Below are 23,067 nucleotides of genomic sequence, written 5' to 3' on the forward strand. Positions count from 1 at the left end.
CACAATGCCACAGATGTCTCAAGTTGAGAGTATGCTGACTGCAGGAATAACTACCAAAGCTGTTGCCAGAGAATTTAGTGTTCATTTCTCTTCCATAAGCGGCCTCCAACGTCGTTTTTTAGAATTTGGCAGTACCTCCAACCGGCCTCACAACCAGACCACATGTAACCACGCATCCTAGGACCTCCACATCCAGTTTCTTCACATGTGGGATCATCTGAGACCAGCCACCCATACAGGTGATGAAACTGATGAGTATTTCTGTCTGTAATAAAGCCCTTTCTGATTGGCTGGTTCTATGCCCTCCCAGGCTCACACATGGCTGCACTCCAGCCCAACCATAAACCCATAGATTAGGACCTAATTAATTGATTTCAGTTGACTGATTTCCTTATATGAACAGTAACTTAAGTAAAAGTGTTGATATTTTTGCATTTGGCATTTATTCAACAGTTGGGTGAGTTCACATCTATTCAGGTAGTGACAGTCATTTTAGTTTGGTTCTTAACCATGTTTCCTGTGCTTAGCTCTTTGAGGCACTGGAGCCAATAACTAGTCTTGGGTCAAGGCAACCTAGGGACAGGATTCAATCTGTACCACAGAAGATCCATGTTGAAGCATGGTTGACATCTGAAGGTAATTTCCAATTCAGCTGACATTGCAGTGCAATGTAAATGAAGAATTTCAGGCTATTTATTCAGGATTTTCTATGACAATTACAACTTTCACTGAAGAAAATTGTCAGACAACTAGATGGCCACAATCACCACTTACCATAAGTCAGTGTTCCTTTTGGCCATTCCTGTGCAAATGCTGTTAGGAGTTGAGCAGTAACTTTGGGGTTGCGTATTCCATCCAGGTTGCACTATAAATCACTTTCAGTCTTCAACTCAGTTATGCTTTTTATTTTGTTCACATCCATCCACTTACATATCAACATCTAAACCCTCTGAAATGTCTAGGAATAAATATAGGGGTGAAATATTGACTGATTAACTGTTTGCAGCAGTCTTCTAATGAGAAGATGAATATGATTTATGTTCCCAAACACTCACTCATAAAATGGTCCTCAAGCTCTGAAATCACTCAGATCAGTATCATTCAGATAATTTCAGTATCAACAGGTTAGAGCAGCACAGAAAACCACTTCAAAGACCCTATACCACTAGAGATAGAAACATATGGTCTAGTCATCTTCCTCAGTAACTAACATTCCATACACATCTGAAAATATATGCAATTTCTTCAAGAAAGGCACATCCCCAACCCCCCCCATTCATTTTTGCATCAGTGAATATTTTTCATCTCACACACCTAAACTGCCCATGTTTCAACACGCTGCAGGCATCTCATTAAATATCACTTTTCAGAATTAAAGAAGCCGGCACAAGATGATCAAAGTTACTTTCTGAACTTCAATAGGATTCTATTTTTCACCTGACTTTCTGAACTTGTCCCTCATACAATAGGATTCTATTTTGCACCTTACATATTAAGACATTCTTTATTCCAAATTAAAGAACTGCTGCATTTTGAGGTTTCTCAAAACAGATTCATTGGAAAAAACATATACTTAAAAGACATTTTTTAAACATAATGCAAAATACATAAATACATAGGTTGCATAGTGTGACTGATGCAGTGGAGAAAATATATAATGGCACTTATAAAAAATAAAACAGAAGTTGGATTATAGAAATATATTCAAAAAAGGTAAGCCATGGTCACTGTGGGGGTGAAAGTTGCTCTGAAGCACACCAAACATCCTCTCCAATGGAACCTGAAACCAAAGCAATTTGTCCATTCCTTCACTGACAAGCTAAATGTATACTTGAATAAACCTGTCTTGGAATAGGAAATCTTTGTCAGGATACACATTCAATTGTATTGAAATGACTTGTGTGTGTCCCTCTACAAACCTATCAGTCATGACGTAGGCCTAACAGATTCCAGAGAACGACCCAAATAAAACTGCCTGGTTCCAAAATATACAGAATAGTACAATTGTTTGCTTATTGAATGAGGCATATTTTCAAGTTTATCAAATCACAGACACACACACTTATACATGATCGTTATCTTGGTCATGTGAATCTGATAGCTCCACGGTGGGGGGAAACTACAGTATCTAAACTCACTGGGGCAAATATTGTTACATCTCCAGGCAGAAAGGAATCATTTCAAGTTCAGGTCTCAGGAAGCAAGATGCCTTCCTCTAGACAGAACCGTATGATTGGATTATTATTGTGACAAATGTTCCTGTTTGGGGAAGAGGAGGATCAAATGGCTTTTCTCCAGAGGCTAAGACAGTTAAAGACCACATATATGCATACATAAGCTTCAAGTCACACCATATTTCAAACCATCCCTAGATAAAATGGAATCAGAGGTACTAGCCCTACTGATATCACCAAGGCTGCTTAAAGACTGAGGGAAGCATCCATGAAGCACCTAGCCAGGTACACTATTAGAAAAATGCAACCTGACGATTAGCTAAACACTAAAAAGGCAGTGGTGACGAGAATTTGGCCTCAATGCTTTGCTTCTTTCAATTAAAAAAGGACAAGCTCTCGGTTGATCTCTGACAATCACAAATTGGCAGACGCCCAAAAAGAATAGGTCCATAATATTATAATAAATCTGCATGCATCATAATCGTGGAGAACTTATGTGGGTCATCTGAGTAAGTGACACTCGAAAAGGCATCGAGTCAGTTTACATTCAACGCAAAAACGTACTACATACATAAATGGTTTTCTATCTACCTAGAGATCCAGTCAGACTGGTAAAGCAGTGTCAGCATTTGGTATTGAAGGATAAGTGGTGATGCATTCAGCTGAAATAGTACACGTCGTGTTTTTAGCTACCCCTCCATCAATGACACCACACGTGGGGCGTGTTCAGAAGGACACAACGTTTAGGTCTAAATGTGAGATGTAGACCAAGGAATCATGTCAGCTCTATTCATGCCATTTCTATCGGCAACGTACAACAATGCTTAGCAACTGAACGTGGCTCAGGGTCATGTTAAGTAGGGATCAGGGAAATCGGTGTTCTCATTGGACGAGTTCAGGTTGTACCTTCCTGTTTCACTCAGTGCCAATACGTTTTCTACATACAGAACACGGCCCAGACATGTTCTACAAGATTTATCCTGATGGGATGTTCAAGTGACAAAGCAGAAAAAGGAATTGTTGATTCCATATTTTTTATAAATTGAACAATGTAATACACTATATATAGCAGGATAACTGAGTCTACAGTGAATATTGTGTTCAGTGTACATTGTGTCACCGTGATTGACTCCATCTACTGTATTCAGCTACAATGGATCCTTTAACCCCTCGTCAGCAAGTTCTAAAAATGAAGTAGAGGCATTTAAGGGGGAATCATCTCCACCCTCAGGCTTTAAAAGTCTATTACCCAGTTTCATTGATCAATAATGTCTCACTCCTGCATCAGGAGTAACACACTGTCCCCACTCCCCTAAAGTACAAAGCACCAGCGTGTCATGAGAAGCCAGCCCAGTGGAGCACACCAGAATTTGACAGCAGCATCTAGCAGCACTGCTCTCATCTCTTCCTCTAGATATACTATACAGGGCTGAAGGAAGTAGTCAAGATCTCTTGCTGTCTGACTAAAGCTCTAATTGGTGGGAGGGAGTTCTCTCATTAGTTCCTCCTCTCCCTAACAGGAGGCTCCTATAGTTTGTCATATCTGCTAGGGTAGAAAGCCCTGTGTGGCTGCCAAGCTGCCCAACCAGGGAGAGGGGGACAGGCAGGGATGGAAGGAAAGGAGGGAGGCAGGGATGGAAGGTGCGTCTGAAGGAGCTGGTGAATGGTGCCGACGGTCCGTCAGTCATTTATTTAATTTCTATAAGTCTCTTAAAATAAAAAAAATAAGTGAATGGAGGATTTAGGAAAGAAGTTCTAGATGGAGCAGTGTCATAGATTCATCTGGAGGTGCTTGGGCCGCTTGGAGATGGGGTAGGGGTAGGCCTGCTTCTTGAAGGGGCCGCCTGTGGTGGTGTTGCCAGAGGGCTTTCTGATAGGCAGGGGGGCAGACACCTCGGAGGAAATGGCCATCTGCTCCACACCAACCTCCATGGGCTGGTCTCCAGACCCAAAACCCCCAAGGGACGAGGTCCCAGCCTGGGTGGGGGCCCGGGGCCAGCAGTCCCCCACAGCGAACCTCACTGGGCTGGGGGGCCAAGAGAAGAGGATACAGGGAAGGTTAGAATAGTACACTATAGTACTGACTGGGGGAGGGCAGACAGAATGGTGACATTTTAACAGTGAGAATAAATCCCAGTAGAACAGAGTACCAGAATGACACTGGATTCAACCACTGGTTGGCAGGACAACTTCATGGGAAAATTCAATTTCTACACAAATCTAGAGGAAAATTAGACAGAAATAAAAAGCTTACCTCACTGGTGTTCTTGGGCTTCCCAGAAACCTTCTTGGTGAGCTGACTTTTGGCTCAAAGGGGAATTTCTCCTTGATGTTTTCGAGGACGGAGGGGGCTACATACGTAAAACCCTGTGGGGAGGTTGTCACAGGGAAGATTACAGCCATTCTCCTCATGGTCAATCACAACCAAAACAACATAGGCCAGAGGAGATGTGCAATGAAACACTCATTAAACTATATTGGTTTCATTTTTAAATTTTTAATAACAGATGCAATGCATTAACCAACTATTTTTTTTCTCTTCTCTCTCAAAAAGAGAACAAAGAGTGTAGCTTCTGCCTAACCGTTTATGTGCAGCCGTGCACACAGTAAAAGACAGGCACACAAACACGAGACCAAACGGAATGTGCAGAGTAAGCAGTAGACAGCCTACCAGGAAGACTTGATTGGCACTTTCACTGAGCGTGGAGTCATCAGGGCTGTCCACGGGAGTCTGGCTAGTGAACTTTGAGTCAAACTGGCTCACATCATCAGCTGATTGCTGCAACGGAAGGAAAGAAGGAAACCGGTTAACCTCTAGTCTCTGTGGGTCAAGGAGGACTTGTTAGGCACAGGTGCTGTTCACAATGGAAATGCTATGAATAAGGAATAACGGCTCACCAGAAAAGGCTTGAATGGAGGCTCCACTTTGTGAGCGAGAAGATCATCCCAATTAATATGCCTGAAGAATGGGTGGCTCTGGAGAAGCGGACAGAATAACTTTACTTTTCCCAGAGAAAGCCACAACACATGAAGGTTGCTCTTTTTACCACCACCAACGTTCTATTGATCCTACAACAGGTCTGTTTAAACTGTAATACCTGAATTTCTGAGGAGTCTCCTGGGCCTGCCCCCAGCCGTAACGATGCATTGCGTTTCAGCAGCTGGAACAGAGGGAGTGACAGGTAATGCAAGTCTGCTCCTCAGTTGTCATCTGATCTGACTTGTGTTACATTAAACCAGGGTCCTCCAACACAGTTCCTGAATAGCTAGCCTCCTGTAGGTGCGCTCCAAACCCAGTTGTAACTAACCTGATTTAGCATATCAACCAGCTAATTACTAGAATCAGGTGTGCTAGATTAGGGTTGGAGCGAAAACTATAAATTATAGTAGGTTCAATTATTTGAATTCCATTTCATTACCCCCCCCCCCCCCTCTGTGAGCTCAATGCACACATTAAACAGTTTCTCTTGAGATAAATCAGATCCAGCCTGAACTGTGCTATGTAGTAGGGAGTTGTAGTTTCCAACAGGCCAATATTCTACATAGTTTAGTGCATAAAAATGTGGTAATTAACTACGATGACCATAATCCATTGCGCATCTACTTGTCCGGTCTGTGTTTCTTTTATGCCTGCTACGAAAGAGACCTTCATAAAACAAGGTTGCCTTATTTACTTTGAAGAACTACAAAATAGTGATTTTGTCAGACAGCAGTTCTATGGAGATGAGATGACTTGGAATGAAATAAAGCTATCAAATCAATAAATTTTATTAAAGTAAGTTAATGTCAATAAATTATGGTTAATAAGTGATGAGCAGTAATGGACAGTCACTACCATCATGGAACTTTAATTGTTTTAATTCTGTGTTACAGCATTCAACCCACATAATACATTTAATGTTTTAAAATTGTAATACATTTAATGTTTTAAAATTATCGAAACAAATAAAAGAAATGTGATTATTTTTTAATTATCGAACAGACCTCAAATCGCTCAGCACTACAGGACGGTAGCTCTTCAGGAACAGGGTTGGAGAGCCCAGCATTAAACATTCAGAAGGCAGAGCCTACCTGAAATGCCATCAACACACTATTATTAGAACATCTAACACCCGTACCTTTTTTAGAAGGTCCCTAGCTTCTTGTGTGAGGTAAGGTGGCAGGTTCAGTTTGCACTTTAAGATTTTGTCAATGGTCTTCTTCCTGTTTTCCCCAGTGAATGGTGGCTGTGGAGTAAAATAACAGGTATATCCAACTACAATACTGACATTGTGTCCAGCTGAGGTTAAACATAAATATTTATCAATTAAATGTTGATGTTGTCTTGTACAGAGTACATACGTTTTGAAGAAAATCAATGTTTCTCTTGGAAGAGTTGTACTCACTGCTCCTGTCAGCATGTCGTACATGAGAGCTCCCAGGCTCCACCAGTCTACAGCCCGGTTGTGTCCACTCCTCATCAGGATCTCTGGGGCCCTGGAGTGACAGATGGGAGGGGAGTTGGTGAGGAGGACAGTCAGGTAAGCCTATACAATGTGCAACCAAACACAAATTTCCTCAAACAAAAGAGCACGTAAAGTATTGCTCTGAGGAGATGGGACGTTTACAACAGACTAGGAGGCTGACATTAACTTTTCGTTGTTTAATGATTAGGACCATAACTTGCATGTATTCTATGGTGCCACAGAAGGTGTGAGTAACAGTGCCGTCATGGATTGATTCTTTACACAGGCCAAAATCTGTGAGCTTGACGTGACCGTTGTTGCTGAGCATGATGTTTTCTGGCTTCAGGTCTCTGTAGATGATGCCTTTCAGATGCAGGTGTCCCAAAGCCATGGAAATCTCTGCCAGATAGAAGCTGCAGAACAGAAAACAGAACTTTTACATCAAGTACAGTTGAAGTCGGAAGTTTACATTAGAGGTCGACCGATTAATCGGAATGGCCGATTAATTAGGGATGATTTCAAGTTATAACAATCAGAAATCGTTATTTTGGGACACCGATTTGGCCATTTTCTCTTTTTTTTTAACACCTTTATTTAACTAGGCAAGTCAGTTAAGAACGCATTCTTATTTTCAATGACGGCCTAGGAACGATGCGTTAACTGCCTGTTCAGGGGAAGAACAACAGATTTTTACCTTGTCAGCTCGGTGGATTCAATCTTGCAACCTTACAGTTAACTAGTCCAATGCTCTAACCACCTGATTACATTGCACTCCACGAGGAGACAGCCTGTTACGTGAATGCAGTAAGCAAAGGTAAGTTGCTAGCTAGCATTAACCTTATCTTATAAAAAACAATCAATCATAATCACTAGTTAACTACACATGGTTGATGATATTACTAGTTTATCTAGCGTGTCCTGCGTTGCATATAATCGATGCTGTGAGTATCGTTTCTCCAATGTGTACCTAACCATAAACATAAATGCCTTTCTTAAAAACAATACACAGAAGTATATATTTTTTAAACCTGCATATTTAGCTAAAACAAAAATCCAGGTTAGCAGGCAATATTAGAAAATAAAAGAGAGCCGCACACTCTAGGAGCTCAGATGCAAAATTTTTAATACCAACGTTGACAGCCAAGTTGTCTTCATCAGGGTATAATCACAAACACTGCAGGATGACTCGTTTATATAGTGTCAAAAGACACAGGTGTCTGTAATCATGGCCAGGAGTGGCCTAATATCATTGTATAACATTTTAATATTTGATTATTAACCAAAGAACAGCATACAAACAAATGGATAGCATACAATCATAGATTAATTTGACTATACAAGTTCACACACAATTACAATGGCAAAGTCACAATAATCACAAGAATGGCTTCAGATCAAAGTCTACGTTAAGACCGAAGGGCGCAAGGGTCTTTAAATTAAAGATCCAGGCAGCCTCTCGTTTTAACAATAAATTATAAAGGTTACCCCCTCTCCTAGGGAGGGTGACATGTTCGATGGCAATATTACGCAAAGACGATATAGAGTGGCCTGCCTCCAAGAAGTGGGCCGCAACTGGATAAGTAAAGTTTTTACACCTAATGGTGCTACGATGCTCTGAGATACGTACTTTTAATTTGCGCTTTGTTTTACCTACATGATTTTTACCACAAGGACAAGTTATAAGATAAATAACTGCCTTAGTGGCGCACGTAACGCAGTGTTTGTGATTATACCCAGATGAAGAAAGCTTGGCTGTCGAAACGTTGGTATCAATTTTTGCATCTGCGCTCCTAGTGTGTGCGGCTCTCTTTTATTTTCAAGTTTCTACTCCGCTACCCAGCACCTCATCTTAATAGGTGTGCTTTTCTTTTTCTTCTAGATAGCAGGCAATATTAACCAGGTGAAATTGTGTCACTTCTCTTGCGTTCATTGCACGCAGAGTCAGTGTATATGCAACAGTTTGGGCCACCTAATTTGCCAGAAATTTACATAATTATGACATTACATTTACATTTAACTTTGAAGGTTGTGCAATGTAACAGGAATATTTAGACTTAGGGATGCCACCCGTTAGATAAAATACAGAACGGTTCCATATTTCACTGAATGAATAAACATTTTGTTTGAGATGATAGTTTCCGGATTCGACCATATTAATGACCCAAGGCTCGTATATGTGTGTTATGTTATAATTAAGTCTGATTTGATAGAGCAGTCTGAGCGATGAAAGGTACCAGCAGGCTCGTAAGCATTCATTCAAACAGCACTTTCGTGCATTCTGCCAGCAGCTCCTCGCAATGAAGCATTGAGCTGTTTATGACTTCAAGCCTAATAACATTTCAAACGTCACTCGCTCTGAGACTTGTAGTTGTTCCCTTTGCTCTGCATGGGTAACGCTGCTTCGGGGGTGGCTGTCCTCGTTGTGTTCCTGGTTCGAGCCCAGGTAGGAGCGAGGATAGGGACGTAAGCTATACTGTTACACTGGCAATACTAAAGTGCCTATAATAATATCCAATAGTCAAAGGTTAATGAAATACAAATGGTAGAGAGAGAAATAGTCCTATAATTCCTATAATAACTACAACCTAAAACTTCTTCCTTGGGAATATTTAAGACTCATGTTAAAAGGAACCACCAGCTTTCATATGTTAACATGTTCTGAGCAAAGAACTTAAACATTAGCTTTCTTACGTGGCACATATTGAACTTTTACTTTCTTCTCCAACACTTTGTTATTGCATTATGTAAACCAAATTGAACATGTTTCATTATTTATTTGAGGCTAAATTGATTTCATTGATGTATTATATTAAGTTAAAATAGGTGTTTATTCAGTATTGTTGTAATTGTCATTATTACAAATAAAATAAATTAATTAAATTGCCCGATTAATAGGAACCGGCTTTTTTTGGTCCTCTAATAATCGGTATCGGCGTTGAAAAATCATAGTCGGTCGACCTCTAGTTTACATACACCTTAGCCAAACACATTTAAACTATGTGTTTCACAATTCCTGACATTTAATCCTAGTAAAAATTCCCTGTTTTAGGTCAGTTAGGATCACTTTATTTTAAGAATGTGAAATGCCAGATTAAGAGTAGAGAGAATGATTTATTTCAGCTTTTATTTCTTTCATCACATTCCCAGTGGGTCAGAAGTTTACATACACTCAATTAGTATTTGGTAGCATTGCCTTTAAATTGTTTAACCTGGGTCAAATGTTTTGGGTAGCCTTCCACAAGCGTCCCACAATAAGTTGGGTGAATTTTGGCCCATACCTCCTGACAGAGCTGGGGTAACAGAGTCAGGTTATGTCGGTTTAGGACTCGTTTTACTGTAGATATAGATACTTTTGTTCATGTTTCCTCCAGCATCTTCACAAGGTCCTTTGCTGTTGTTCTGGGATTGATTTGCACTTTTCGCAAAGTAAGTTAATCTCTAGGAGACAGAACGTGTCTCCTTCCGGAGCGGTATGACAGCTGCGTGGTCCCATGGTGTTTCTACTTGCTTACTATTGTTTGTACCGATGAACGTGGTACCTTCAGGCATTTGGTAATTGCTCCCAAGGATGAACCAGACCTGTGGAGGTCTACAATTTTTTTTTCTGAGGTCTTGGCTGATTTCTTTTGATTTTCCTATGATGTCAAGCAAAGAGACACTGAGTTTGAAGGTGCCTTGAAATGCATCCACAGGTACACCTCCAATTGACTCAAATGATGTCAAGACTGAGAATCTTCTAAAGCCATGACATTTTCTGGAATATTCCAAGCCGTTTAAAGGCACAGTCAACTTAGTGTATGTAAACCTCTGACCCACGGGAATTGTGATAGTGAGTTATAAGTGAAATAATTTGTCTGTAAACAATTGCTGGGAAAATTACTTGTGTCCTGCACAAAGTAGATGTCCTAACAGACTTGCCAAAACTAGTTTGTTAACAAGAAATTTGTGGAGTGGTTGAAAAACGAGTTAATGACTCCAACCTAAGTGTATGTAAACTTCCGACTTCAACTGTACATTCAGTGTGCCTCAGCAAATATGACATCTACAGTGCCTTCAGAAAGTATTCACACCACTTGCCCTTTTCCACATTTTGTGGTGTTACAGCCTGAATTTAAAATGGATTGCATTTAGATTGTTTTGTCACTGGCCTACACACAATACCCCATAAAGTCAAAGTGGAATTGTGTTTGACATTTGACAAATGTAAAAGCTGAAATGTCTCGAGTCAATAAGTATTCAACCACTTTGTTATGGCTGGCCTAAAAAATTAAATAAAAACAGACATTGAATATCCCTTTTGAGCTTGGTGAAGTTCTTAATTACACTTTGGATGGTGCATCAATACACCCAGTCACTACAAAAATACAGGTGTCATTCCTAACTCAGTTGCTGGAGAGGGAGGAAACCAGCAGGGATTTCACCATGAGGCCAATGGTGAATTTAAAACAGTTAGAGTAGTAATGACTGTGATAGGAGAAAACTGAGGATGGATCAACAACATTATAGTTACTCAACAATACTAACATAATTGACAGAGTGAAAAGATGGAAGCCTGCACAGAATAAAAATATTCCAAAACATGCATCCTGTAATAAGGCACTGAATACTGCAAAACAAATGTGGGAAAGCCATTAACGTTTTGTCCTGAATACAAAGTATTATGTTTGGGGAAAATCCAATACAACACATTACTGAATAACACTCCATATTTTCAAGCAGAGTGGTGGTTGCATTATATTGTATCTTTAAGGACTGGGGAGTTTAAAGATAAAATAGAAACAGAGCTAAGCACAGGCAAAAATCCTAGAGGAAAACTTGGTTCAGTCTGTTTACCACCAGACACTGGGAGATTAATTCACCTTTCAGCAGGACAATAACCTAAAACACAAGGCCAAATCTACACTGGAGCTGCATAACAAGAAGACAGTGAATGTGTTCCTGAGTGGCCAAGTTACAGTTGACTAAATCTACTTGAACAAATAAATAATAAACAATAGAAATGTTGGACAATACGGGTGTGGTAAGCTATTAAAGACCTTTCCAGAAAGATTCAGATCTGTAATCGTTGCCAAAGGTGCTTCTACAAAGTATTGACCCAGGGGTGTGAATACTTATGTAAATTAGATAATTAAGCATTTACATTTTCAATAAATTTGTTAATTTCTAAAAACATGTTCACTTTGTCATTATGGGGTAATGCATGTAGATGAGTGAGAAAATATATACATTTAATCCATTTTGAAATCAGGCTGAAACAACAAAACATGGAATATGTCCAAAAAGCTCTGTCAGGATTAGACATTCATCCATGTTTCTCAAACATAAAATTTCAAAGTGGTTCCAAATGTCAAATTTCAAAGTATTTAAGGTTAAGTTCAGGCATTAACTCCGAATTTTTAAAGGTAAGAGTAAAAAAAAAAAAAAACTTTCTATCGCTAGATTCGAACAGGAAACATTTGTCTGCTTCTAGAAATGGTTCAACCTTATGCTATGTAATCACTACCTTCATCTGCCATCTGTTGACACATGGGAGTGAGGACTGCAGGGTCCAGAAACTCATCTGTTCTACACACTAAAGATACACATCTCCAGCATAACTGATCACTTACCACGCTGTGTCCTCCATAAAGATCCCCTCCCTTTCCAATTGCATAAACAGCTCCCCACCTACAAATAACAAATACAGCATTTAATTATTTGCCAATGTGTGAGCGAATAATGCATGTAGATGTACACTACGCTGTGTTGTGTGGTTTGTGTGTATGCACACACACCATGCCTCAGCCACTCACCAGAAAGGTACTCCAGGATGAGGTACAACTTGCCCCCTGTCTGGAAGGCATAGATGAGGTCCACTATGAATGGGTGCTTCACCTCCTCCAGGATGTTCCTCTCTGCCTTGGTGTGAGCAGTGTCCTTAGCGTTACGCACTATCATGGCCTGGAGGGATCAAACAAGGCTTGGATTGTCAAGCATTGTCAGTATCATAACAAAGGTAGCACTTTACATTCACAGCAGAGAACAAAGTGGTAATAACCTGGTAATAGTATGGTAAGTTAGTCAGCCCAAATGAAACATTTCTTACAGATAGAAACTGAGGTATGATATGCATTTGAAAAGGACACTATGGTAGGTAACTGACTAACGGATCCGGACGCTCTGAAGACATGACAGCATGAAGGAAATCATCATTTGGTATCTGGTTTAGATGATTATTTCCCTGCTCTCCCTTTTTCCCCAGCCCAACCTTAGTAAAGGGAGGGAACCTCTCTGCTCTGAGCCATGTCATTAATGTAGTTATCTTCGCCCTCAGGTTCAGATCACTTGCAAATCTTGTTGGCTCAAAAGGAATCCAAAACATTCAAACCACTCTGGACAAAAATATAAACAACATATGAAGTGTTGGTCCCATGTTTCATGAGCTGATATAAAAATAAATCACAGGAATTTTCCAGGCGCACAAAAACCTTTGGCTCAAAGCTTGTGCACAAATGTTTTACATCCCTGTTTGTGAGCATTTCTACTTACATTTACATTTAAGTCATTTAGCAGACGCTCTTATCCAGAGAAGATAATCCATCCACCTGACAGGTGTGGCATATCAAGAAGCTGCCTAAACAGCATGATCATTACACAGGTGCACCTTGTACTGGGGACAATAAAAGGCCACTAAAACGTGCAGTTTTGTCACACAACAATGCCACAGATGTCTCAAGTTGATGCAGCGCGCAATTGGCATGATGACTGCAGGCATGTCCACCAAAGTGGTTGACAGAGAATTAAATGATCATTTCTCTACCATAAGCTGCCTTCAATGTCATTTTAGAGAATTTGGCAATACATCCATCCGGCTTCACAACCACATGTAACCACACCATCCCTGGACCTCCACACCTGGCAGGATAGTCTGAGGAGGTGTGGGGGGGTGCTGAGGAGTATTTGTCTATAATAAAGTCCTTTCTGATTGGCTGGGCCTGCCTCCCAAGTGGGTGGGCCTATGCCCTTCCAGGCCCACCCATGGCTGCCCACCCTGCCCAGTCCTAAAAAACTCATAGATAAGGGCCTAATGAATTGATTTAAATTGACCGATTTCCTTATATGAACTGTAACTCAGTAAAATCTTTGAAATTGCTGCATGTTGCATTTATATCAGTATACTGTATTTCAGCCGTCGGGTCCAATAGTAGATCCGTTTCAGTTGGATTAAGCCGGAGCCCTGTGGCAGAACTAGAAGCCAGAGCACAAGAGCAGAGCATGGTCAGTCATTTGTGTGAGGTTCTGTGCCTACTGTGCTACATAGCCACTTACATGCCCAGTGCTGGGTTCTGACACGGCAGATTAAGTCAACCATGCTAAACACCAATGCTGGAAAATGTCTGCTGCACACATAGGAGTTTCCATAACCTCATCCCAGGCTCAATTGCTACCGCATATACAGTGGGGCAAAAAAGTATTTAGTCAGCCACCAATTGTGCAAGTTCTCCCACTTAAAAAGAGGAGACCTGTAATTTATCATAGGTAGACTTCAACTATGACAGACAAAATGAGAGAAAAAAAATCCAGAAAAACACATTGTAGGATTTTAATGAATTTATTTGCAAATTATGGTGGAAAATAAGTATTTGTTCACCTACAAACAAGCAAGATTTCTGGCTCTCACAGACCTGTAACTTCTTCTTTAAGAGGCTCCTCTGCCCTCCACTCGTTACCTGTATTAATGGCACCTGTTTGAACTTGTTATCAGTATAAAAGACACCTGTCCACAACCTCAAACAGTCACACTCCAAACTCCACTATGGCCAAGAGCAAAGAGCTGTGAAAGGACACCAGAAACAAAATTGTAGACCTGCACCAGGCTGGGAAGACTGAATCTGCAATAGGTAAGCAGCTTGATTTGAAGAAATCAACTATTAGGAAATGGAAGACATACAAGACCACTGATTAATCTCCCTCGATCTGGGGCTCCACGCAAGATCTCACCCTGTGGGGGCAAAATGATCACAAGAACCACACGGGGGGACTTAGCGAATGACCTGCAGAGAGCTGGGATCAAAGTAACAAAGCCTACCATTAGTAACACACTACGCCACCAGGGACTCAAATCCTGCAGTGCCAGACGTGTCCCCCTGCTTAAGCCAGTACATGTCCAGGCCCGTCTGAAGTTGGCTCAAGAGCATTTGGATGATCCAGAAGAAGATTGGGAGAATGTCATATGGTCAGATGATACCAAAATTGAACTTTTTGGTAAAAACTCAACTCGTCGTGTTTGGAGGACAAAGAATGCTGAGTTGCATCCAAAGAACACCATACCTACTGTGAAGCATGGGGGTGGGGAAAAAAATCATGCTTTGGGGCTGTTTTTCTGCAAAGGGACCAGGACGACTGATCCGTGTAAAGGAAAGAATGAATGGGGCCATGTATCGTGAGATTTCGAGTGAAAACCTCCTTCCATCAGCAAGGGCATTGAGGATGAAACGTGGCTGGGTCATTCAGCATGACAATGATCCCAAACACACCGCCCGGGCAACGAAGGAGTGGCTTCGTAAGAAGCATTTCAAGGTCCCGGAGTGGCCTAGCCAGTCTCCAGATCTCAACCCCATAGAAAATCTTTGGAGGGAGTTGAAAGTCTGTTGCCCAGCAACAGCCTCAAAACATCACTGCTGTAGAGGAGATCTGCATGGAGGAATGGGCCAAAATACCAGCAAGTGTGTGTGAAAACCTTGTGAAGATTTACAGAAAACATTTGACCTCTGTCATTGCCAACAAAGGGTATATAACAAAGTATTGAGATAATCTTTTGTTTTTGACCAAATACTTATTTTCCACCATAATTTGCAAATAAATTCATTAATAATCCTACAATGAGATTTTCTGGATTTTTGTCTTCTCATTTTGTCTGTCATAGTTGAAGTGTACCTATGATGAAAATTACAGGCCTCTCATCTTTTTAAGTGGGAGAACCTGCACAATTGGTGGCTGACTAAATACTTTTTTGCCCCACTGTAGAACCTGGAAACACTGCAACAAAGTGGGACTTGAAAAGAGTGTTGTGATATCAAGGCAGGAAAGCCCGCTACAGCTTTAGGCCTATTAGATGGAACTTTGAAAAATTCACATTTTTTTAAATATATATGAATAATCAAAATCGGCAATCAAAATAAATGTTCCATCACAGTGACCATATCATTCAAAACCCAATTGATTCGGAGTTAGCGCATATAAAGTTAGTGAAAACTATTTCTAAGACTCATACTTTACGATTTCTCGCACTCACTTCCTTGTTTAGCCTAAATCACTTGTGCTGCTTGCACTATGAAATCCAAAGGGGTGGTTCTGAAGGTTATGCTAGATGGTGATGGACAAAGATCAGCTAATCAGCGAGAGTGTTTCCAAGACGTGAGGGAAAGAGGCGGGACCCTTGGGTTTCATTTGGCAGTGATGATGGCTGCTGGTTGCCTGTTTAAACACCTTCATCCTCAGTAACAGAGGTAGAATAGGAATCTGAGCTCTTAGCTCCTGCATGGTAGCAACAGTAAATAAAGACACATACAAACTATAAACAGAACCCCTATTACCAAAACCTGTAAGGTTTCTGGGAAACAGAGGTGGGTTCTTGGGCCAAGATGCAAACCAGACAGGCGGTCGTCAATTACAGAAAGGAGGCAAAGCTGTTGGAAAGAAAATGGGGAGAACGAACAGCCCTGAGGTTTCATGGTAAGTTGTTCAGTCAAATTTTTTAAAGTTGTGTGTTCGGCAGCTTCACTTCTGAGTGCGTGTCTGAATGACTGCACCGGTGCATTCTTTATACTACTGTAACAAGAGGGTCAGTGTTCAATCTGTGCTCATTGTCATGTCAATGGGAATACTTAGAGAATAACTCTAGAATAAATATTACAGAAGTGTGCAGTTCCTTAGGGGCAGACTAGACAAGCATCTCAGCCTGATAACCCAAACAGCCCACCTTCTTCAAGACCTTCATAGCGAAGATCTTTCCCGAAGTGGCACCCGACATCTTGCGAACTTGAAAAACCTGAATGTGATTGGGGGGAAAGAAGAAAAAAAACATGAATTTCACTGAATTGACACCATCTAATCTAAGGGGAAGACATGAGAATACTTGATCCAGGCATAGGGCGATTAGGGATAGCTCACCTTTCCATAGCCTCCTTTTCCTAAAACTCGGAGCAACTCAAAGCATTCCGGACGAATCTGCTCCGTTCCTTTGTTGACGCTGTCTTCAGAGATTTCAAACTTTTCACAGTCATCCATGTTACTTGAAAAATAAAAAAGACAACCGTTGAAACATAAATCATACATGTCAAATACACATCACCATTGCAGTGAGTCAATGTTGAATGGACCTGAATGACAAGTTCTGCACAAGGAGTTCTATCATCTCTGGACTAACATCACAATTGTCCCGTATCTGTTCATCAAAGCATACATCATAAAAGTGATCAAAGGTGTTCCTGTAATTGACAAAGATCAGATTACACTGATGGCTGTAGGGCAAATATATTGACAACTAAGACAAAACAGGATAACACGACAAAGAAGAACTGTGTTGTCAAACATGTTGTGGCAAGTGTGCTACATAAAGCTTGAGTGCCAAAATACAGTCTGAAACTCTTGTAAATACTCACAATTCAAATCCGCTGCATTGTCGCCCATATTCGCTCATTTGGATCTAGCAACAATAAAAAAGAAGGCCAGGCCCCAAAGGCTGAAATTATTTTTTTTGCATCTACAGTGCATTCAGAAACTATTCAGACCCCCTTCCTTTTTCCACAATTTGTTACATTACAGCTTTACTCATTCACATACATACACATTGTTTTTTAAAGTGTCCTCAATCTACACACAATATCCCATTACAACAAAGCAAAAACTGTTTTTTAGAAACGTTTGCAAATGTATATAAAAAAAATAAGTCTAAATCTATTATTTACATAACTATTCAAACCCTTTGCTATGAGACTCAAAATTGAACTCAGGTGCATCCTGTTTCCATTGATCATCCTTGAGATGTTTCTACAACTTGGAGTCCACATGTGGTTATTTAATTGATTTGACATGATTAGGAAAGGAACACACCTGTCTATATAAAAAGGTCCCACAGCTGACAATGCATGTCGGAGCAAAAAACAAGACTGGAGGTAAAAGGAATTGTCCATAGAGCTCCGAGAGAGGATTGTGTCGGGTCACAGATCTGGTGAATGATAAAGTTTCTGCAGCATTGAAGGTCCCCATGTACACAGTGGTCTCCATCATTCTTAAATGGAAAAAGTTTAGAATCATCAAGACTCTTCCTGTAGTATATATAGCTATTGTTATTTACTGCTGCTCTTATATTGTTATTCTTATCTCCTTTTTTTTAAAGGAATTTTCTTAACTGCGTTGTTGGTTAGGGGCTTGTAAGTAAGCATTTCACTGTAAGGTGAAGAAACCCACTGTATTTGGCGCATGTGACAAAATTTGATTTTGATTAGAGCTGGCCGCCCAGCCAAACTGAGCAATCAATGGAGAAGGGCCTTGGTCAGGGAGGTGACCAAGAAAACGATGGTCACGGACAGAGGTCCAGAGTTCCTCTGTGGAGAAGGGAGAACCTTCCAGAAGGACAACCATCTCTGCAGCACTCCACCAAGCAGGCCTTTATGGTAGAGTGGCCAGACAAAAGCCACTCCTTAGTAAAAGGCACATGAGAGTCCGCTTAGAGCTTGCCAAAAGGCACCTAAAGGACTCTGACCACAAGAACAAGATTCTCTGGACTGATGAAATCACAATTGAAATCTCTGGCCTGAATGTCAAGCGTCATGTCTGGAGGAAACCTGGCACCATCCCTATGGTGAAGCATGGTGGTGGCTTCATCATGCTGTGGGGATGTTTTACAGCGGCAGGGACTGGGAGTCTAGTCAGGATCGAGGGAAAGATGAACGGAAGAAGTACAGAGAGATCCTTGATGAACTCCTGAGTGCTCTGGAGCAGGATCTCAGACTGGAGAAAAGATTCACTTTCCAACAAGACAATGCAGGGGTGGACGAATGGGACAAGTCTCTGAACATTTTAGAAACCTGTTTTACTTTGTCATTGTGGAGTTGTGTGTAGATTGAGGAAGATATATATTTTTTACAATTCAATGTATATTTTCTTTAGTTTATCCGACTATCGTCAACAATCTTAAAGCTCAATACATTGAATTACATAATTTCCAAGCCCATTTCATAGAGAATGCTACAAACTGGATGACATTTAGGGTGTGTTCGTAAATTCAATCTGGAGTGCCGAAGTGCGCGGTTTGTAAATACAGAGCGTTGTCAGATTGTCAGTTCGTAAAATCAGATCGTTAATTCAGATCGTTTCGCTCTCGGAGCGTTCAGCGCGCACACTAGACGCTCTGGCTGAGAAGTAGGGTTGATCTGAGCATTCTGACCACACAACAGCAGTCAAGCACCCAAGTTAACTGGCTAACGTTGGCTAGCTAGGTACTTCCAGACACAAATGAGAGAACACCTCACTGACCATTTTACTCACCTGAGCACAGCTGGTTAGGCTGTTTTCATGTTATCCAGAGCATTTGTGACTAACTCTGCAGCTGGCATGAATTTAATTAAGCTTTTTTTGCAGACATGTACTGACTGACACCAGCCATATTCAACAGGTGTTGAGTGTTCATAAATTCCTAGTTATTCTGTGCTCTGGCACACTCACACGAGAGTAGATAGCCTGACTAAATTTACAAACGCACCCTAAGTAATTTACTATGAAGAGATGGTGATTGGGTCTAAATAGGCTTTTGGTAGTTTTAACTCAGTGTACTTGTCTTTAACTGTAACTTCCTGAAAGTCAGACTTCACACACTCCCCCCCCCAAAAAAATTCTCAGCTTCAGAAGCATTTGCATTTCCCAAATGTTGTGTGGTTATCCTTAGATATATTCTCCCAACTTGCCCAGAGGGAATTGTTGACTATGCATTTTATTCTAAAAAAATATTATTTTCTCCATAAATGCATTTTACATCTTTAGCATTTTGAAGATAGATGAAGCGTATATATACACACTGCTCTGGACAAGTCCAGGCCTGGAGTGTCTTAAAATAAAACCAAAAGATTTAGACTGACATCATCCAGTGTCCAGAATCTCTTTTCAAATATGTTCATATTTAATAAGATTGCATCATTTGCATATTTTAATAAAATATTTCAGGCAAAATTGCAAACAAAAAAATATATATTTTATTTGCATCTACATGCAACTGGTACTCAGTTGATAGCGATATGGTAATGGAACAGGTGTCCTGTTAAGGCCAGGCACCACACCCTAGCACAGACCCCCCTTAATCATATCACAATCAATTACCAGGTTAATGTACACAAATAAAATACTTTTGCATCTCAGAAATTAAACTATTTGCTACTGTTTATTCATAAGGGACTGACTGCACCTCAGTCAAGTGGCAGACTGCTGAAGAAAAACAAGCTAATGACGCCAAAATAAATCGTTTGAAAGAGTACAACCACTTGTTTCACTTAATGCAGAAATCTGATTATTATGCGCATGACAGAGGTCAGGTGGTTTCACGTGTTTTTTTTTAATCGAGACAATTATTAGCTGATGCACTTCAAAAAATATTATGGTTGTTAAACGAATCCATCAATGCGTGTCTCATTTTATTTAACTTGGCAAGTCAGTTAAGAACATTCGTATTTACAATGAAGGCCTACAAAAAGGTCTCACGCGGGGACGGGAATTAAAAATATAGGACAAAACACATAACCCTACATTGAGATCTGAGACAATAACATAGCAGCAACATGACAACACAGCATATTAGCAACACAACATGGTGCAAAGACAACAGCAAAGGGAAAGAAGGTAACTATTAGACAATACATCAAGCGAAACATGGATAGTTTCTTGAGAAGACATAGCAGATCTGTTTTAGTTGGTTAGCTAACCATCTAGCCACCAACGTCAAGACCGCCTTGGGTTCCGCTAGCTAATGGCTAGCTAGCGCGAGTTAGTTTGCACCTCCCTACTTCACTAGCTCTAAGTAACATAACGATAGAACCTAGCTAGCTTATGTTTTGCTTGGTAACTCACTCCATCCTCGAGTTCGTCCTCAGACACATTTTCGTCCTGCTGATCCAAATCAATGTCGAATACTCCTGCCATGGCCTTTGCTTGTTCCCTCTCACTCAGTGCGAATGAAAGGCTCTTCTTCACTGCCTCATGGAACAACATACATCGCCGCCATACCGGCTACAGTGGAAACCATGCTGCCGACCAAAATCAAAACCAAGTTCAAGTGTTGAGCATGCGCACTTCTTCTGTGGGTTTTATGGCGGACTACACCCCAAAAGGTGTACTGCCGCCACCAACTGGACGGTTTGAAACCAAATAAAATTAAATAAATGAATCCATACGTAATAGTGAAACTAACTTAATCCACCCTAATAAAATACTACATTGCCAAAACTTAATTTTTCCCCCAGTTATCTTTATCTTCCTGAGAGTGTGGTAAGTGCCAATATATTCCATATAAATCTTTCAGCCCCAGGAACCGCTCTGCCGCAATCACTGTTATTTCTATCTTCCTGGACCTTCTCTCCACCTTGGCAGTGCCATTAATTACCATAGCTATAAATGCCACAAAATCCACCTTCTTAACCTATAACATATCAGGATCTGATGAAAGGCAACCCCTGCAGCCTAGGCCTATCCACTACCATTCAAAACCTTTTCACAGCTGCTGCATATGAAATGCTCTGTACAACCCTGACCACCTCATTCTCTTTCACCCTCGTGGGGCATTTGTCCACAACTAGGACATGTCGGCATCTTCCATCTGCAAACACTTGCTACATAACCAAAAGCTTTACAGTGATCACACTGCATTGGTATTGGGATAAATGCTCTGACTCTGTAGTTAATATACCCTAACTGCACCTGAGTAGGGAGAGACTCCATATCAAAAGATATAAGAACAGATAACGTTACTCTTCACTGTTTCACCATTCACCACACGATTCATCCGACGTGCTTCTATCAAGCAAGAAATACCTCCTCAAAATTGACTTCCCACGAGACGCCAGATATAACCATTTGAGGGATGCCCTGTTCCGAAGAGACACACACGAGACTTCAAACTTATCAAATCGGTTAGGACACAACGCACGTCCCTTCTGATCCAAAGAATCACAACAACAAAAATCGAAACAACAGTTTGGATAACTCAACTGGTTTCTTCAAGATTGGTACTATGCTCAACTGCTCCTCATTTAACAAACCGTACACCTACTAGATACGAATGGTCATTCTCATCACTGTACACTAGTTTACTCTGTTTTTCATTATTTTGGACAATTCTCAAATTCTCCTTGATTCTACCGCCATTGTTTTCAGATTCCACTTCTTCATCCGCTTTCGTTTGTCTGGTCGGGAACTTTTCCCTCCCTACTGGTGCAATAATACACTTGCGCAGTAATGTGCCCTACGACGGTGAGCGAGCATGCGCACTGCTGAAATGACACAGTATTATCACAGATAGAACAATGGGACAGATATTTCACTGGATGTTTAAATGTGAAGCATCCGCTAGTCGTTTCCACTCACTACCAAATATGGTAGTTAGAGAAAGCCCACTGGCGAACAGTGGGAGAGGATGGAACGAGATAGATTTTGGCCGACATTCGATTAAACATTTGATCTGAATTACAGTTCTCTGTTCCAACAGAGTGGACTACTGTTGTAAACCAAATTTAAACCGGTGTTTAGAAGGAGCGCAAAGGCGAATTGAGTTATTGTACACACGCACCTCACAGGGTAGCAATTCCCTTACGGAAATATGCAGACGATGCTAGAACGCGCCAATTGGATCTCGCGAGCTCGTGCTTGGCTCTGCCTGCCCCCCTCCGGCTTCTTCTGCAGACTATGGCTAATTTGTTCCACATTGGAAACGACAGGCTGTGGTCTGTCTTTGTTTATTTATAAAACATATTTGGTATTATCACAGAACAAGGAGTAAGATATTTCACTTTATGTATAAATACGAAGCAATTTCCACTCCCCACCAAATATTGTGAGGAGAGGATGCCCAGTGGCCGGAAGCGGGAGAGTATGGCGCGAGATGGAACTGGGCCGAAATTCTGCTGATTTTCAAATCTAAGAAAAGCCCGATCTCAATCATGTTTCCTGTTCCCAAAACTAAAAATCTGTTACGAACAGAGTGCACCAAGTGTTCTAGACTTGACCATTTGCCAAAGTTCCTAAAAATTGCGTTGTTTACAAGTGCGAATTTAGTTATTGCACACCTGCACTTCACAGAGAAGGCATTCCTTAACGGTAATTAAGTGATAATGCTGAAAAAATACGGTGTTTTGTTAGGCCCGATAAGTGAAGGGCCGGCAAACTGCCAATATGTCCTCCATACACCAGCTTCGAGGGCATTA

At 40.9% G+C, this 23,067-nt stretch overlaps 1 protein-coding gene across 1 annotated transcript; it reads right to left on the reverse strand.

Moving 5' to 3' along the window:
• Positions 1-889: 889 nt before the first annotated feature.
• Positions 890-22,131, reverse strand: LOC124010554 (ribosomal protein S6 kinase beta-1-like). The gene is made up of 14 exons (XM_046323130.1): positions 20,720-22,131; positions 17,263-17,306; positions 16,772-16,892; positions 16,581-16,649; positions 12,412-12,559; positions 12,229-12,286; positions 6,841-7,032; positions 6,560-6,650; positions 6,293-6,400; positions 5,273-5,335; positions 5,073-5,150; positions 4,846-4,953; positions 4,429-4,541; positions 890-4,200 (listed from the first exon to the last, which is right to left on the reverse strand). Exons 1-14 carry the CDS (start codon positions 20,858-20,860, stop codon positions 3,945-3,947), a joined length of 1,590 nt encoding a protein of 529 aa, XP_046179086.1. The 5' UTR covers positions 20,861-22,131; the 3' UTR covers positions 890-3,944.
• Between the last annotated feature and the right edge of the window lie 936 nt (positions 22,132-23,067).

The sequence above is a fragment of the Oncorhynchus gorbuscha genome, linkage group LG02 (assembly GCF_021184085.1).
Source record: "Oncorhynchus gorbuscha isolate QuinsamMale2020 ecotype Even-year linkage group LG02, OgorEven_v1.0, whole genome shotgun sequence".
Lineage (NCBI taxonomy): Eukaryota > Metazoa > Chordata > Actinopteri > Salmoniformes > Salmonidae > Oncorhynchus > Oncorhynchus gorbuscha.